Source organism: Rhinolophus ferrumequinum, chromosome 8 (genome assembly GCF_004115265.2).
Source record: "Rhinolophus ferrumequinum isolate MPI-CBG mRhiFer1 chromosome 8, mRhiFer1_v1.p, whole genome shotgun sequence".
NCBI classification, from domain to species: domain Eukaryota; kingdom Metazoa; phylum Chordata; class Mammalia; order Chiroptera; family Rhinolophidae; genus Rhinolophus; species Rhinolophus ferrumequinum.
The window spans coordinates 66,704,458-66,721,877 of NC_046291.1; the positions used below are offsets into that span (position 1 = coordinate 66,704,458).

Sequence of the window (17,420 nt, forward strand, 5' to 3'; positions counted from 1 at the left end):
AACCAAGCAGCAGCTTATGTTCATTTTTTACACCAAATTAAATGCATGATGAAAATCTCATTTTTTAACCATTATAGATAGAGCCTTCATCATCTAATTTCCTGTCCTCATTGTAACTCATTACAAAAAGAATATTAGGTGATTTGTCCTCCCCAGCTAAAAACAAAAATAAAAGGATAACTTCATATGATGATGACTTAAGTGTCACAGAAGTAGTCTTTATCTTAAAAGATAGTTAACAACAATAATAACAACAAAACTGTCCTACATCACTAGTATTTCAGAGGGTTTTAAAACAAATACAATGAAAAATTGCCTTTAGAATTTATTGAACAATGTAAAGCAAAAGTTGGACACAAATTTACACAAACTATTTAAAACACATTGCTGGTGTTCATTCAACACCTTAAATTTATACAATAGCTTATAATTAATAGTAGTTTCAACATGGTGTAGTCACACCAGATGTGTTCATGTGCTGTACAGAAAAGTTACTGATTTTATCTATTCCATATTTTGACATATTGGGGAAAAATGGAAAAGAAAATGGCAAGTAGTGTCGTGCGGGGGACCCTGCTCGCTGTGCCATTTGTCTTGTGGGGCGGACTGCGGGTCCCGCTCCCCACACAAGAACGCAGGATATGGTGAGGCCAAAAAGAACACCCAGGAAGCCATAGATAGGGGAGTCATACCACTATATTCTCTCTGGCTGCTGGTGGAGACACAGGAAGCAGGAGCCACATGATCCTCAGTCGGCCATTCACTTCTCTGCCTGCCAACCAACCAACCAATCAACGCAGCCCCGCAGTTACATCGGTAACCAATTGGCTAACCGGTTACAGCTGATGGCCAACCAATCACAGATGATGGTCATTCACACCTGAGCCAGCACCTTTCCACCTGAGGCTGAGAGCCTGGAAACTGCTCTCTGGGACTCTGTCCCCACAGGTAGTGACTAAATCCTGAAACACAAGCTGCATTAAGATTTAGTAGAATTTTTGCTGCCTAACTGAATTGAAAATTTATTAAAGATTTGCAGATATCAGCTATGCAGAAAAACAGTTTGTGGATGGTAATATATCCTTTAAGGTCTTGAATTTCTTAAATTCTTCATATTTGTTAAGTTAGCAACTTTATAACCTAAGAGTGCATACACGTTTTGCCTCCTTTGAGACCAGATTTTACATCTATAAATGAGATACGAGTAAAATGGTTGTGATCAGATAAGATCATCATTTCTCAAGTGGTGAAAACAATGTAGGGGGTAGCTAGTCTTTTGAGGTTTATTGAACCAATTTGTACTACACTCTTAACTTCCCACCAAAAATAAATAAAATCATTCCCGTTGTTCCTGTTTTTTCGTTATAGTTATTCTTGTCTCTCTTTTCACTTTTTTCCTTATTATTTATTAGGCTATTTCTAAGCACCACGGCAAAATCAAATCTACGGGTTCTGTTTACTAGTGTGCACACAGCTCCACTTGGAAGCCTGGGCATCTCTTCTGATTACCCTGCAGTCCTTGAAACTGAATAACCTAGACCCTACCCAATGTCCACAGGAATACATAATTTAATTCTCTGTACAAGCTGTAGGCCAATATTATGTTGAACTTGAATATAATCATAAGGAAAATGGAAGTGAGGGTAGAGTATACTCAGTTAGTTACTGCTGAAGAGACTTTGCTTCCCTGAAACCCAGACTGCCTAATAATGCTAGGATGTTCTATAATTAGGCCGTTTCCTTGATTTTTGCTGCAGGTCTGTATTGCCTATGGTAGAATTTTATAGAACTGATGTTATTTAAGTATGAAAGGTAATGAGAAGTTAAATTTCTAAAGTTGGTATCTGTAAAGAAAAATAATATCTCTAAAGAAGACAAGTTAATACTTTTGAAGAATCAATGTACTTACCACCAAATGTTTAATGAAGACATTTTTCTCATGATTGTGCCCTTTCTATTATATTTTTGAGTGTTTTTCAATTGCATACAGTATTAGGTAATATTAACAACGACGAGTCCTGGCAACACTGCTTATAGCTATATGATCTTTGGGCAAGCCACTTTATATATCTGGGTCTCAGTTTTATTATCTAGAAACAGAGAAACTAAGAACAGATCATCTGTAAAGTTTTGCGTTTCTACAATTGCATTTTGTTCATAGACTTACACTTAGAAATGTAATAGTAGCTCCTGTGAAACCATGAAAATACATATCTTTTAAAGTAAAGGATATATGTCTCCCCTCTAAAAGTAAAAATCTTATTTGTGCCTTCAGGTGGCCGTTAAACACAGCAAAAAATAAGAAAAAAAAAACATTTTTCTCTCAATGAAGCAACTTATATAATACAATAGCAAATCTATAAAATGGCATATATTTCATTTCGATAAGGCAGGTATTCTATCATTAAGAACAAATATAGCCCATACTTTAATTTGAAGAATATTAGGAAGAAAATTATCATTTGGAAACAGTTATGCAAATTCTATCTAAATATATTACTAGACTTTATTTTAAATTTTAAAATACTGTGCAAAAAAAAAGATATGATACAGTAGCACTTAACAACTTTAACACACACTTTTTTCAGTTCATTCATTCAAGAAATATTTGCAGAATACTTACTATGTGCCAAGAACTCTACTAGATACTGGGGATACCACAGTGAAAAAAAACTGACAAAGTCCTAGCCTTTATCGGGCTTCCATCCTAGGCTGTGTGATGGTGATATTAGGGTAGACAGAAAATAAAGAAGCAAATTTGTAGTTTGTCAGAGAATGTACTGGGCTATCGGAAGGTGGGAGAGACAAGGGTTTGCCTTACTGATGAGATAATATTTGAACAAAGACCTTAAGAAAGTGAGTCAGAGAGCTCTGTGGCGCAGAAGGAATAAAGCACAAAGACAGAAACTTGCTTGGCAGCCAGAGTGAAGGGGCAGAACAGTATGAAATGTACTAAGAAACATGTACGTGCGTGTGTGTGTGTACATGCATGAATGCACACACAAAGAGAGGGGTGTCATTCGTGAAGGACCTTGAAGACCACTCTAAGAAGTTTGTATAGACATGAGAAGTCATTGGAGGGCTGTGAGCAGAAGTGCCACACAATCAAATACATGCTTAAGAGAATCATTATGGCTGTTGTATTGGGGAAAAAAAGGCTATTTAGGAGCAAGGGCTGGGAAATTAGAGAACACAATTATAAGTATACTGCAGTTAAAAAGGTTAGAAGAAGTGACACACAGTAGATGTATTGGTAAGTCATTGGTTTCTGGTTGTATTTCAAGTATAGAATCAAGGGAATTTCTGACGGATTAGACGAAAGATGAAACAGAAAGAGAGCAGTCAAAAGTGACTTCAGCATTTTGAGTTGAGCATTTGGAAGGCTGGAGTTGGCATTAACTGTACTGGGGGCGACTTCAGAAGAAGAAGTTTAAAGGCATTTGAAATATCTTAGTCTAGCTCCATAGACAAGGAAAGTATAAGATGAATGCATAGTGAACTCAGTCATGATTTTAACTTTCTGTCCTGAATACAAAATAAATATTTTAGAAAAGAAAACTGAATTAGTCATTGCTTTCTATAATTTTGGTGTTTTATAATATTTTATGTCATTCTTTGTCTGGTAAATACTCTAATAGCCTATGCAAACACCATCCGAGCCGCCTTTGAAAATTCTTCTCTGACATGAAACTAATGCAGTTTTCATTTCTCTTGTATTTTTGCTATGACCAAAATGCACTTTCAAATATTTAAAATGCTAGTAAATTGTGTCAAATTCAGTTTTGATGGAGTAGAGTTTTTATAAAAATTTGTCATTGACCATTTTCTAGATAACATATGCATTTTGATTGACAAATTCGTAAGTAGGACACATTGTATGAAAGAGTCCTAGAGTATTTAGACTTTTTAAGTTTAAGGGCAAATTGTGCAGAGACATTTCACCATAATTTAATCATGACAAGAGGAAAAGGGGTGGGGAAAAAAAAGACTGAAAATGGAAAATATGATTATTAAAGTCAGTCCTCAGTTGACTTGTGGGGCCTTTACCAATTGAAAGCAGTGGCTCACTAGCTGTTGGGAGTCACAGCTTCCTTGTAAGTTTGCTGTAAGCAATGGATTCTCTATTAAAAAAAAAAAAAAAAAGTGTCCAACAGTAAAACTTTTACTTACAATTGTAAGATATTCAGGGATTCCCAGAGATCTCGAGTTGAGGGATGTCTACACTTTAAGGAGCAAATCTCAATGTTCCAGGTTCTAAATTTTTTCCCTAGAGTCATACCAGCATAAGCCTAAAAGGAAGGAAGGCTAGCTGGGAAAACCATTCAGCATTTTACAGGTCTTCAGAAAGTTTCCTCCTTTTCATTATAAAGCAGTGTGTGTGTGTGTGTGTGTGTGTGTGTGTGTGTGTGTGTGTGTGTGTGTGTGAAAGACAGAGAGAGAGAGAGAGAGAGAGAGATAAAGAGAGAGAGAGAGAGAGACAGAGAGACAGAGAGAGAGAGAGAGAGAGAGAGAGAGAGAGAGAGTTTGCCTATAGCAAAACTGATTAATATTTTTTCTCGAAGCTTTTTAAACAGGATGAGAGCCAAAGACATGACACCTTCTACTCTAAAGGATGCATCTTCCATTTCCCCTCCAAATTTTTCTTAGCTGCTGAATGTATTATAATGAATACATATATATGTAGAGCAACTTTAAGCACATTTTAAATGTGCTTAATTATTAGCACAAATCTCATTGTTAAATATTAAATTTCATCGGCACAAATCTCACTGATAGATTTTTCTGCCTTTTCATGTCGTCTGGTCATGTATTTTGAACACAAAATGTTTTTAGAAAAAGAATATGGGAATTTAGCCTAATTACGATTGTGTTCTTTGATCCATAATTTATGGCAAATGACATCTAGCAGTTTAATTAAAATACAAATTTAATGGATGTATATTGAGTTCATTCCCTGGTGATGAAAATGTTAGATATTCTAACATAGCAATGAAATTCTGATAGTAGTGCGTTTTTTTTGAATTATAAAATTAAAATGGTAATAGTGACCTAAAATCTTTAAATGTGAAATAATTAACAATTAGGGCTAATACTCTACCCTTTACCTATAATTCTGTACAGCATAAATAACAAGTCAAACTCTCTATAGTGAAAAGGGACTGTATAGTTTATGTGAGACAGAGACAGTGTTTAAAGATTGAGTTTCTGACATCAAGTCTGGGATCAATATGATTGTTAAAAATTCAGCCCATGTTAGGAGTGATGCAACCTAAACACATTATCTTTTAAAATGATTCAATTGTTGCAATTTAGCTTCGTGTTACTACCCTCAAGGCCTAGCTTGTTTCTTCAGATTTAATGTATTTTAATTGAATTTTCAAATTCCCCTCCTCATGTTTGTTTAAATGTGATGCTTTTATAACAACTCTATGAGAAGTCAATATCCAATTTAAATTTTTTTCTGGTACAAAACTCGGAACTTATATTGTGTGATGACTTCATTGCTTGGAAATAATTCAATGTGTGGCTTTGCTGTTGACATAGAAATTCAATATGCTTCCATGAATGTCCAGTAGAAACAGAGTGAGTTTATAAAATAATTGTTACTATTTCATAATGAAGATACTTTATAAGGCATTTACATTGCCTCTCAATCACTATGACAATAAAAAATAAAAATAATCCCCCAAGTAATCCTATGACATGAGGGTAATACAGATTTTTTTTTAAAGCAAACAATTTGTTTTTTTAAGTTTTTCTGATGTTTAATAACAGTTTGCTATTATTTATATTTTTATGTGCTTTTGATCAAATACAAATTTTAGTAGGGAAATAAGCAAACATTCCTAAAAATGAATTATAAACAACTGTGTTTTAGAATACTAAAAGGATTTTAAAACTTTCAATTCAGTAAAGTTAATATTTTTCCTTAATTGAAATAATGGAAAAACAAAAGTGTAGACACATTCATGGCTTGGGGAAAACAGTCTTCATGCCCCCAAAGTCATGTTTCTTAGCAACCACTGTTGGGATCTGCTTCCACTACAGTCTTGCATGGTAGGCACCATTTTGTCTTCTTCAGAAGGTTCATCAAGACATTGGTTACTGTTAACATGTCTCAAGGTGAGTCTCTGTAAAAGATAACCAGTAATCAGTGTAACATAATGTACCTTTAACTTCACCAGCACATCAGACTAAATCTATTCTTTTAAGAAAAAAACTTTGATTTTTTTTTAAGTATTAATATTGTGATATGTTTGTAAAAGGAACTTTGCACAAGTGGCTCTGAATTAATTATTATACAACTTTTACTGTTATAGTTTCATCATTGTCTAATACACCTTTATTTGCAGACAGTTAAACATGTTGGCCAGCATTTATGGTGCACTGCCAGGAATTTGGGCTCCTTTGCAAAAAGCCCATTTGTGATCTCTGAGTTCAGTGGAGGGTTGTAAATATTAACAAGCTTTCAGAAAAGCTTAGCTTTCTTAGGCATGTGTTATTCAGTAACCATTTAGTAAACATGCAAAGAAATGTCACAGCTGTGACCCAAATGAGCAAAACTGTTAGAGACGTTCCCACTTCAAAACACTAAATAAGCCATAGTATCTGTGGCTGAGAATTTCATTGTAGAAGAACAATTATAGCAAAGATCTATCTCACTTGATAGTATGCTATGCTCACCTTATTTTGGTTTGCATTTTTGAGACTCTTAAAAAAAGTCAATATCAAATAAAAACAGGGATGTGATGGTCATATTTTTAAATATTATATCCATATTTTATTTTCTTCATAATAACAATATCAATTAATAGGCATCCTCTCAGCACCCAAATGCTGAAATGCAATTCCCAAAATTGCATCATGTTAACTGGTCATTCAATGTCTTTTCTTTCAAGTTTATATTTGCATTTTGAAAATATATTTTTTGACTTTCAGATAGACATTGTAAATCTCCATGCTTTATACTAATTTAGTCATACTACGATACATTTTTGCTCAGTTTCATGAGCAATGTCTAGAACCATACTATCTAAAACATCCCCCACCCTGGCCATCAGAAGAGAAGTGTTTTAGTATTTGGGAGGTGATATGCAGGTGTACCTTGAAGAAGGCATACCACATAGATTTGTTGCAAATTACCAAAATTGAAGGTAGACAATTTTTTTGGCTCTTGATATTACAATTGAAAGTTGGATGAAAAAAATGCAGAGAGACTGTAATAAAACTGGTGGAGAAACACTGTCTAGACAATTATAATATGTTTGGATTAGGACTGCAAACACCCTGGGCTACCCTGTACTGAGAAATGATGGAATGGAAAATAGGCTTATGGTGAAGATGTTTAATAGACAACAAGCAGGAAATTAAAAGAGCAAGGCTGTTAGATGTGAAGGAGATTTCATGATTGAGGTCTCTGTTGTTGCTCTTTCAATAGATGGAATCAAGCTGTTTATACTATAAAATGGAGAAAAGAAATGGCCAAGATAGGCAAGAAGGTAGTTGATTTATGCTTATGATGCCAGAAATTATGTTGTTGGCTTATGAACCAACAGCCCACTTGAAAAGAACACATTCAAAACAAAACAAAAACATTTTTTTTTCTGGAAAGCCTTTGTTAAAATCAACAAAATATTCTTCATTTTTGTTATATACCTGACATCCTTTGTGTATATATGCCCTTTTTCAAAAAAGTTACTTATCCTTGCTTGCTTCTATTTGATTCTTTTAAAAAAAATTATATGACTTTAAGGATTAAATTGAATATTTGTTGTTAATTACATAAATAAGGATACTTTTTAAAATATTAGTAAGTATTTTTCTCTCTAAAAAACATGAATATTTTCTTTGAAGAAATTCATTAATAGTCAAAAGCTACAGCTCTAAAGATAACAACAAACAAACCAAAGCCCTCTCATTTTTAATATTGTACAATAGAAAGAGCAGACATTTTAGGATCAGATATTTGTAAGTATGAATTCCTGACCTCCCACTTACTGGCTGTAAAAACTTGGGAAAGTTACAAAATCATTCTGAGGAATCAGATTCTTTGTCAGAAAAATGCTTAGTTACACTTATGAATACATAAAAATCCTCTTACCTTTACTGCTTAAAAAAAATTGACCTTCAGTCAACTAACTGTAATCTCTTGGCAACCTGATAAAGGTAAAAATGTTAACTACGTTTCTTACCATTACTTACGGAAAAAAAAAAAAAAAAAAAAAAATGACGTCTGGTTAAGTGTGAGAAGACCTCAAGTTGAGCATTTGTACCTACCGGGTACGGTTCTTTGAAAGCAAACTAAGATAATAAATGCAAATTGTCTTGTACACAGCTTCTCTTGGTGTAAAATGTCTGTTTTTTTTCAGCTTTCCAATGCACATTTAGAATGCCCTTGTATCGAATGCAGTTCTAATCCAAACCATACCCCTTCTCTCCTCTCCCCGCCATGCCTCCATGTTCAGACTTATCGCAAGCATTCTAATCTCAGTTGTGTACTCCACAACAACTTTTAACTGGTTCATCTGAATCAGAAACACTCCCTAACTTCCCGTGAGTTCTCTAGCAAGATATTGGACAATGTAATATGCTTTATTTATAAAACAATCCCCTTAACATCAAGAACTAGGTCATGTTCTTAATTGCACTTTTTATGAGAATTCTATACTATTGTTTTTTTACTTAAACTGAATAATGGTTCATTTTATTGCTTAATGCAAATATACTTAGAAATCATAAAAGTGAGAAATAAAAGGTACACTTTTTAAAAAGCTTTTATTATTATAATTATACCACTTAATCAACCACAAATAAATGCTTAGAATAAGTTACTTCATACAGTTATTGTAAAATACCTTAATCTTCAATAATGCATTGGCTTTAAGTTTCAACTTAAAACAATGAATTCCAGAAAGTGTATGTTATATCTGCATACAAGCAAAGTATCTGAATTAAAATGAACAAAATTAAAGAATTTCAATGTTCCACAAAAATCCATTTTTGGCTATGTTAATTTTCTTATTGATTTTTCAGCTCTAATGCAAAATCTATTGTAATATATACATGGCTGTAATAAGCCTAAAAAAGACCTAATATGTCATATATATTCCATCAATTATATGTAATGATGATTATATATTTGAAATTAAAAAAACTGGAAAATAATCTATTAGTTATATACTAAACCCTAATTAATATATGTACACTCCAAATTAAAGAGCAGCTAAGCAGTAAAAGACAAAAATAACTCCATGGAGAAATGGCACATAAATATTTTTTTTTAAGCACATTTTAAAGAAGTTTGTAGGTTTTAATAACAAAACATAACAAAAATACTAACCTAATATTAATAAAGTCTGCAACACAAACCTCCAAAAATTATTAGAGAACATAATCAGTAGTATTCTCAAAAATATTTCTAAAAACTTCCATTCTTGTATAGTTTCTTAGTAGCCATTTTTGCAAAGGGCTATCATTACACATTTCCACAGTGGGCTGTTGGGAGCCATCAGCTACTTTGCTTACTGAGAGACAGGCCTGGGTGATTATGTGAAGAAGAGTGTAAGTCTGTTTGACAAAGAAAATAATGAATAACAACAGAACCAAGTACAAAGGCAGTAATAAATCAATCATTCCTGACAACATACAATTTCTACTGGATAAGAATCGAAGGCACACGTCAAAATAATTGCATCAATGGAGCTGTGAGCCACATCCTTTTAGATGGCTTTAATATTAACTGCATTTGGTAGGAGTAAATGAAGACAAGACAGAATATGGAGAAGAGCCTGAGATCAAGTGATGAAAATTTTTGATGGAAAAGGTTATATTCTCAGTGTTTGTTCCAGTAATGAAATGCTTTTAGTGCTACTGAGTTATTTTGTGAGTGGAGTCTATTGACTAGTCCACTTTCCAGTTATGGTCTTTGGCCTCCTCTTTCCTTTGCTCTAAATTTATTTTGTACTCAAATAGTTACCACTGTGTTTTCACCGGGCTAACCTGGTGGTGTTAAAACAGGATCAAATACATGGTGATGGAAGGAGAACTGACTCTGGGTGGTGAACACAATGTGATATATAGAGGATGTATTACAGAACTGTACACCTGAAATCTATGTAACTTTAATAACCACTGTCACTCCAATACATTTGATTTTAAAAAGAAAGTGCCTTACATATGCAACATTCATCTGAACGTCAATTACAAAATTAATGAAGAAAGGAAAAAGAAAAAGATCAACTTCACTTGGGCTCTTAATTTGACTTATTTCTCCAAACACAATTTGTAATTATTTGTCAGTTTCTTGTTTTCCATCTATTTCCTCAGAAGAAGCATAAGTTCCAGGAAAGCCTGGGACCATAACTACCAACAGCATCAAGCCCAGACCCTGCACACAGGAAGCCCTGTGTAAGTGAGTTGATTAAACCACTTAGTGAAAGGCCAATGCTGAAACTACATTCTGATAATTAAACACATCTCTTGGACACCTTAATAGACACAAATCATTGGATTTTCCATGCCAAGGACTAACTTTCTACACTAAAATCATAGATAAAAGATTTAATAAAGATAGGAGAGGTAACATTATCATGTATAATAAATTTAATTTGTAAAAGAACACTGTTCAGTATATAGTTTGATTTATTAAAGAGATTAATTTTTGGGTGGGCATGATTTAAAATCCAAACTTGAATTTCCTATCTATGAGTATACTGTTTACAATCTGTAGGTTTGATAAACCTCTACCCTCAGAGACTTTTCTTTTTGCAACAAACTTTTCTTGTTAAGTTTCATGTTGACATCAAAGATCCCACTGTTAGTGATTGTGAATTTCATGTGTCATTAAAAAGAAAAATAAATTATGAACTCTTCCTTGGTTTGAAACAAAACTTGATTTTACTTATGCTCAGCAAAAGTAACTTCAGAACATGAAGAAGGTATAAAAATTTCCATACAAAATACATTTGTAATATATTCCCCAAAAAATATTTATCACGTGAATCACCATGAAAAAAAATCCAAAGAACTTTCACTCCAGGTACTTCCAAAAAGCCATAAAGTTGTTATTCAAAATGTTAAGTATGATCTCCTTGTTATCTGTGCTTTTGTTAGAATACAATGAGTACTCTAAAAAAACAACTGTAAATGTTTAACAAACAAGAACTCAAATTGCAATACTAAATTATTAAAATTCTTATTCACTAATTGATTCTACGTAAGAAATCACAGCTATGGGTCAATGGGAATATGGAAAGGTAATATTTGCTAATATAGGCAGCATTCAAAAGGCAAATCAAGCAACTGTTTTTATTAGGAATGCTACACAGGGAAATGGCTAGATTGCCAGTTACAGATCACTTACCTCGAAATTATATTTCCATTTACCTGCTTTCTGATAAAGGTAAATAAAAGGGATATTAAGTAAAGTCTAAATATAAGCTTCTGTGATTTCAGTATATATCAATCCAACATATTTTACCTACTGAAAAAAAAATCCTTACATTGTGACTCTCTGAAACATTTAATACAGATGGATATTGAATTCATATCAAGTAATTTCTCAGTCAACATGCACAGTCACATGAAAAACAAGACTAATTTTTAGCATCATATTTTGCTCCCTGTTTTTTTCTTTGTTGCATAGTGTTTGTCAAGCATAAGTGTTCTGTTCTAAAATTAGATGGTCACATTGTATGTAGCTGCCTGGATGTTCAAAAAGAAATGTGATTATGTGCACTTATTTCAGGAAAATATACATTTCAGAGGGATTGGAACACAGTTGCGATGTTCAAATATAATATAAGGAAACCTGAATAAAATAGAATGGATGAATGCCAGACCTTTATAAAAATACTTTAAAAAATGTTTCAGTGAGATAAAACACAGGATTTTTTTTTCCCTTTGTGTTTTAACTCTGTGGCAGTGAGCTTTCATAGCACCAAAATGTTCAGGTAATTTATTCAGGAGATTCTAGACCAGGTGGGGATTATGCCGTTTTGCTGATGATGCTCAGGGCCCCCAAACTGAACATGATTGGCCAGGTATAAGGTGACACCACAATAAATTAATGGTTGTGTTATTTAAGAAATATATTTTGGTGATTTATTGTTTGGAACAAAATTATAGGGCAAACTAGAAAATGGTGTGAGGAAACCATGGATGCTAAACATTTTAAAATATACAGGAGAGACCAAACCAATGAGAGTTGTCGTACCCCAAATGCCAATGCATCTCCTTGAGAAACACCGTTATAGCAGCTCTGACTCAACTCATCTTGTGACCAAACACTCTTTTCCCTGCTTGCTTCAGCTTCGGTGATGTTAAAAGCTTTATCCCAGGAGATAGAGAACAGAATGGAGGAAGCCACCTGGCACAAGTGTTGTTTTGGTCACACGACTAATTGTGATGTTCATTTAGCAGAAATTCAAAAACATAGAAAAGATTAGTAGGGTTTTACACAACCCCTTCTAATCTGAGCCCAATCATCAGATGGAATTCAGATTAGATTTAGACCAAACCAGTTCTTCCTAAATTTTGTAGATTATTATAAGGATCTAGGGGTATGAAAGGAGAAGATTATGGAGTTTCTTTTTGACGTGATACAAACATTCTAAAATTGATTTTGGTTGTTGTTGCACATGTTTGTGAATATCCTAGAAACCACTGAACTGTACACCTTGGTAGGTAAATCATAAGATGTGTGAATTATATCTCAATAAAGCTGCTTTAAATATGGGGGAGAAAAAGAAATATTTAGTTAAGGAAGTAGGACACTGTATTTCAAATCAAAATTGACCAAAGGCACGTATTTATTGCCAGCATATGTTTAGTTTCATTCAAATAAACATAGATGCAAATATATATTAATTAATTATAATATGAATATGTATAGCTACAGTTTGTAAACAATTAGACCATACTGACAAAATAGTTTTATAGTTGCCACTTTGTCTAAATTGACAGCATTTATTGCAAAATTTTTTCCAATGATTAAGGAAAGGAGAAATTCTATGTAAATAAATTTTGATACCACAAATAATTGATAGTATTTAATTACTTCTTTCATTTATAATATTGTAAATTTAGCTTATTAGATCATCATCATTGAAATCATCTAGTTGTTTCTAGTGTTTCAGTGACTTCAAAAGAATGTAATACAGTGGAAAGACTACTGGATTGAGTGCCAGAAACCTGGAGTGTACAAACCCAGAGATGACATTTAAATACTCTAATCTTATGTTTACTAATGTGAAGAACACAAATAAGAATAATATATATGATAGAATTGCATGCAAAAACATAAAAAATTATAGCTAATCAATAAACTTCATTGCCTTCTATTCTACTCCACTCACCTAAGTAAACAAACCAGCTGGAGAGACTCCATGTTTTGAGACTTTATAAGACTGGTTCAATTTTTCTCTGGCTATTCCAACAAATCTATTTCTATTTATGACTAGCTTTTCTAAGATTGAAAGGACTCCAGGAGATACGGTGATGGACTATTTCAGCTGTTCACACTGTGAGATTCACAATTGTACTGATAACTAGCTTTCTTTGAATACTTTATTAGGACCTAAACCCTGCCTCTGCCGCTGGCAGGGTGATCTTTGTGTTTTAGGGTCTTCCTAATAAAGGCTGAAAGAAGAGAACTTTAAGGTAAGTTTCAGCTCTGTAATTCTGTGAACTCCATCAAGTTTTATTCTGCTTTGAAACTGCACCACCTCAGAAGTTTCTCAAAGAAGAGTAAATTTGCCTTTGATTGCAATAGATAAAGAATAAATTAAAGAAGCAGCAGGCAGCACTTGTCTACCTTCCACTGGTTGGAATATAAGAAGACTAGAGCTGCTTGGCAATTACTCCTCTTTTCCAACTCCGCACCTCCCCTTTCGGCTCCTTTTCCCTCCCCATCTCTCCCAGAGGCCTGATCATTTTCCAAAGTGTATGTATGCCTTTTCCTAGCTTTGCAATATTTTTCAACAGTGTATAAAAAGACTAAGGAAGATAAGTAGAAGTTTGACCATAGTCAAGAACTTTCCTTCTCACTCTTTTAAAATTGTATGTGAATGACCTGGGGATTTTTGTTAAAATATAGACTCTGATTTAGTGTGTCTAGAGTGGATTGTCAGAGTCCTGATTTCTAACAAGTTCCCAGGTAATGCTGTTAGTCCTAGAATGACACTTTGGGTAACAGTGATTGGGATTATTCTGTACACTAAAGTGACCCTAAAACTAACACTTAAAGAAAAGTTAATCATAAAAAATAAATATTATATATCAATTTCATTAAAAAAAGCCATCTGAATTTTTCTGACTTCTTCGCAAATAAAACCAAAAAAATTTCCAGAAAGGCAATACGTCATTCCTACAATTATTCCATTCTCTTGTGACTTCTCTACATTACAATTTACACATTTTTTAAATTTTACATTATGATTTAAAATTTTTAATTTAGAAAGTTAAAATCAAAATTATATTTGAAAACATAAACATATAAGACAGTAAATTAAACTATGTATATACTTCTAAGATGATTTAGACAGTTTACTTAAAAATAAATATTTGTCAATAACTATGACATATTATAAGCTTTTTTGTATCTGTTTTAGAAACAAATCTTACGATGATACAAAATATTACAATGCCCTAAAAATACTGCAAAACATAACTCTTAATCATACAAACTAATAAATTAGAAAAAAACAAAAAACATTTCTGTATCTTAGGTGAAGCAACCCATTTTTTTCACTTTTCTTTCAAATTCCCTTGGTATTCAACAATCTTGCTACTAAATTATAAAATTATAAACAAGAACATATGCCTAATTACCAACAATAGCTATTTCAGAAATGAATAAATTTGAGTCATGTTATGAATAAAAGCCATTGTCCAATAAAAAATTATAGGAAAGTTTAAAGATTATAAGTGGTATTCTGAAACTCAACTATGTTTTGTCTTTTAAAAAAATATGTACACTCATTCCCTTTTTCTTATAAATATATGATATAGTTCTTTATTTGTAGCACAAGCCCAATAAAGTCTTGGGTTCCTGGTGAAAACTAAAGAGCAACAACAACAATGGAAAAGTTTTATTTTAAAAAAATAATACTTTCAGGAGTTCTCCTTTTTCTATACATTTATCTGTACTTTTCCTAATAGGAGAGGTAGGGAGCTGATTAAGGACCCAGATTTACCATGTGTATTATTGAAGGAAATGTCTTCTGCAGTCTTAATCTGAAGGGTGGTGATGACAATAGTTGAAGAGAAAAAATGATGGTCAAATAAAGAAGGTGAATAAAATCAAGGGTCTGAATAGAACTCACTGGTGCAACATAGGAAGGATTCACGGTGTTTGTCCTTAATTATGTCCCAGAAGAAGAATATGTTTTAACCAGTTTCAAATAACATAAGAATTCAGTATGCAAATTACAATGACATTCAACGTGTTTTTAAAATGAAGGCCTTGTTATTATAAAATATCAATAATACGAACAACTCTGAAGATTGGATTTTAAAATGTTACTCTTGCAGAATATTCTAAGCTTTCGCAGAATACTGAATTTGTGTAATTCATTTACCTTCATTGTATCATTCATCTTACAAGAATAAAATTTACTTTTTAAATAAGTCACCGACCATTTGATAATGTAGAAAATGTAACAGAGACGACCAATTCATTTTGTTAAGCAAAGAGAACAGAAAGAAATTAAGCCGTTCCAAGGCAGCTTTCTAATGCAGAGGACAGTATTTCTTTTTTATTAGCTCCATCTGTTGGTTGATCTGGTTTTTACACACTAACAGGCTGCAAATTCCTAACAGTAAATTTATTGTTTTCTCTCCTGCTCTTCTCTCCGAAAGATGTGCTACATTGAGAAAATGCTGTGTAACTGATTATGAACCTAATTAGTTTATTATTGAATTTTTCAAAGTATTTACTATTATGAAGAGAATTCACTCTAATCTTGTCAGCTTTTTCCTTTTTTCTTTAAAGTTGAGAGGCATAAATATTAGAGATTACAAGGGTATAAAATATAACATTTGAAAATATGTTGTTGAAAATATGAAAATCGTTGAAATTGTCCGTATATGCACACCTGCGTGCACACCTTTCAGATTACCATAGCTTGCCCCTTGCCTAATTTATGTTGAGCATGTATATGTGATAACAAATATTAAGCACATAAAATTTACTTTATTTTTCTCATTTATATTTTATACTTATGGACTAGTTTTGCTAATCCGACATATATGATAAACCATCCTAATGTTATCAAATATGTTCATGCATGCTTGAAAATGCAGTTCTTCCAATGCAGAAAAATAGAACTTAGGATTTAAATCTATTTGATATAACTGAGTTTAAGCATTAAAAATTAAGTAAATTAAGGAAAATACTATACCTCAGCATCATATTCCCATAACTGATTTCCTCTCATATGGTGGCATTTTAACATGATTACTGGTCCATTGAGTCTAGAAACATCCAAGCATAAATCATCGGTTCGGATTTCTTTGTCAGCAGTATAAGAAAATACCTGAAAATATAAAATTCAGCTATAAAATAATATCTTCTTAAAAACAAGAAAGTCACTGAATAGCAGATTTATCTGTTGAAGCTTTCATATCAGGTAAACTTGTGTTTTCAAATGATCTCTGCTGTATGATCTTGAGAAAGCTAGTTCACCTCTCTGAGTCCTTCTGCAAAATAGGGCGAGTATCATGTTTTATAAAGTTTTTGTGAAGCCTCAGTTTAACAAATTTATGGAATGCTTATTATTTGCTGGTACTGTATTTCCTGCACTATGCTGGCCTTATAAAGCTCACAACAGGTTCAACAAAAGGAAGTTTGTAAACTGTGTGGAGCTCAATAAAGGGCAGTGCTTGTTCCCACCACCATATCCCTCACTCTAGGGACAATGATGTTTTCCAAAAGCAAGTTTATTTTTTTCTTTCTATAATGTAAATGCATCACATAAATTTTATTAAATATTTTCAGTGGATTCCTAAAGTTTGTAGAATTAACTTCTCTAGAGAGCTCATTAAAGGTAGGCTCTATGCTTATCTTTCTCATATCGTTTTGGCTGGGCTTAACTACAATTCTTCTCAAAATATCTAAGAAATGTCAAAGTGGTTTGTAGACTCATTGTTAGCTAATTCCAACTGATACTATATAATCTCTATTACTTTGTTCTTGGTATGAATAATTTATAACATTGACTATTAAAGTTTCATGAGAGTTATTAAGCACATAATTATAAAAGTTATTTTCTTCCATTAGGTGTGATAACTATGGTGCAGTATTCTACGATTATCTTTTCTCCTTGTAATGTCAAGAGGGAGTGTAATAAGGAAAGTGATTCCAGGGTCTTTTTGTTTTCCAAAGCAGTCTGATGAAATTGGAGTAAGTCAGCTGTACAAAT

General features: G+C 32.8%; 1 protein-coding gene across 3 annotated transcripts in view; it reads right to left on the bottom strand.

Moving 5' to 3' along the window:
• Nucleotides 1–4,466: 4,466 nt before the first annotated feature.
• The window catches only part of GALNT13 (polypeptide N-acetylgalactosaminyltransferase 13), a 465,175-nt gene continuing 452,221 nt past the window's right edge, over nt 4,467–17,420 (bottom strand). For 2 of the 3 annotated variants that reach the window (XM_033112249.1, XM_033112247.1), the window contains exons 10-12: nt 16,401–16,535; nt 9,341–9,567; nt 5,997–6,131 (exon numbers count right to left, since the gene is read on the bottom strand). In XM_033112249.1, coding sequence (XP_032968140.1) covers nt 9,382–9,567; nt 16,401–16,535 — 321 coding nt within the window. In that variant the 3' untranslated portion in view covers nt 5,997–6,131; nt 9,341–9,381. Of the gene's footprint in view, nt 6,132–9,340; nt 9,568–16,400; nt 16,536–17,420 lie in introns of all 3 variants that reach the window. The other variant, XM_033112248.1, reaches the window with a different exon arrangement.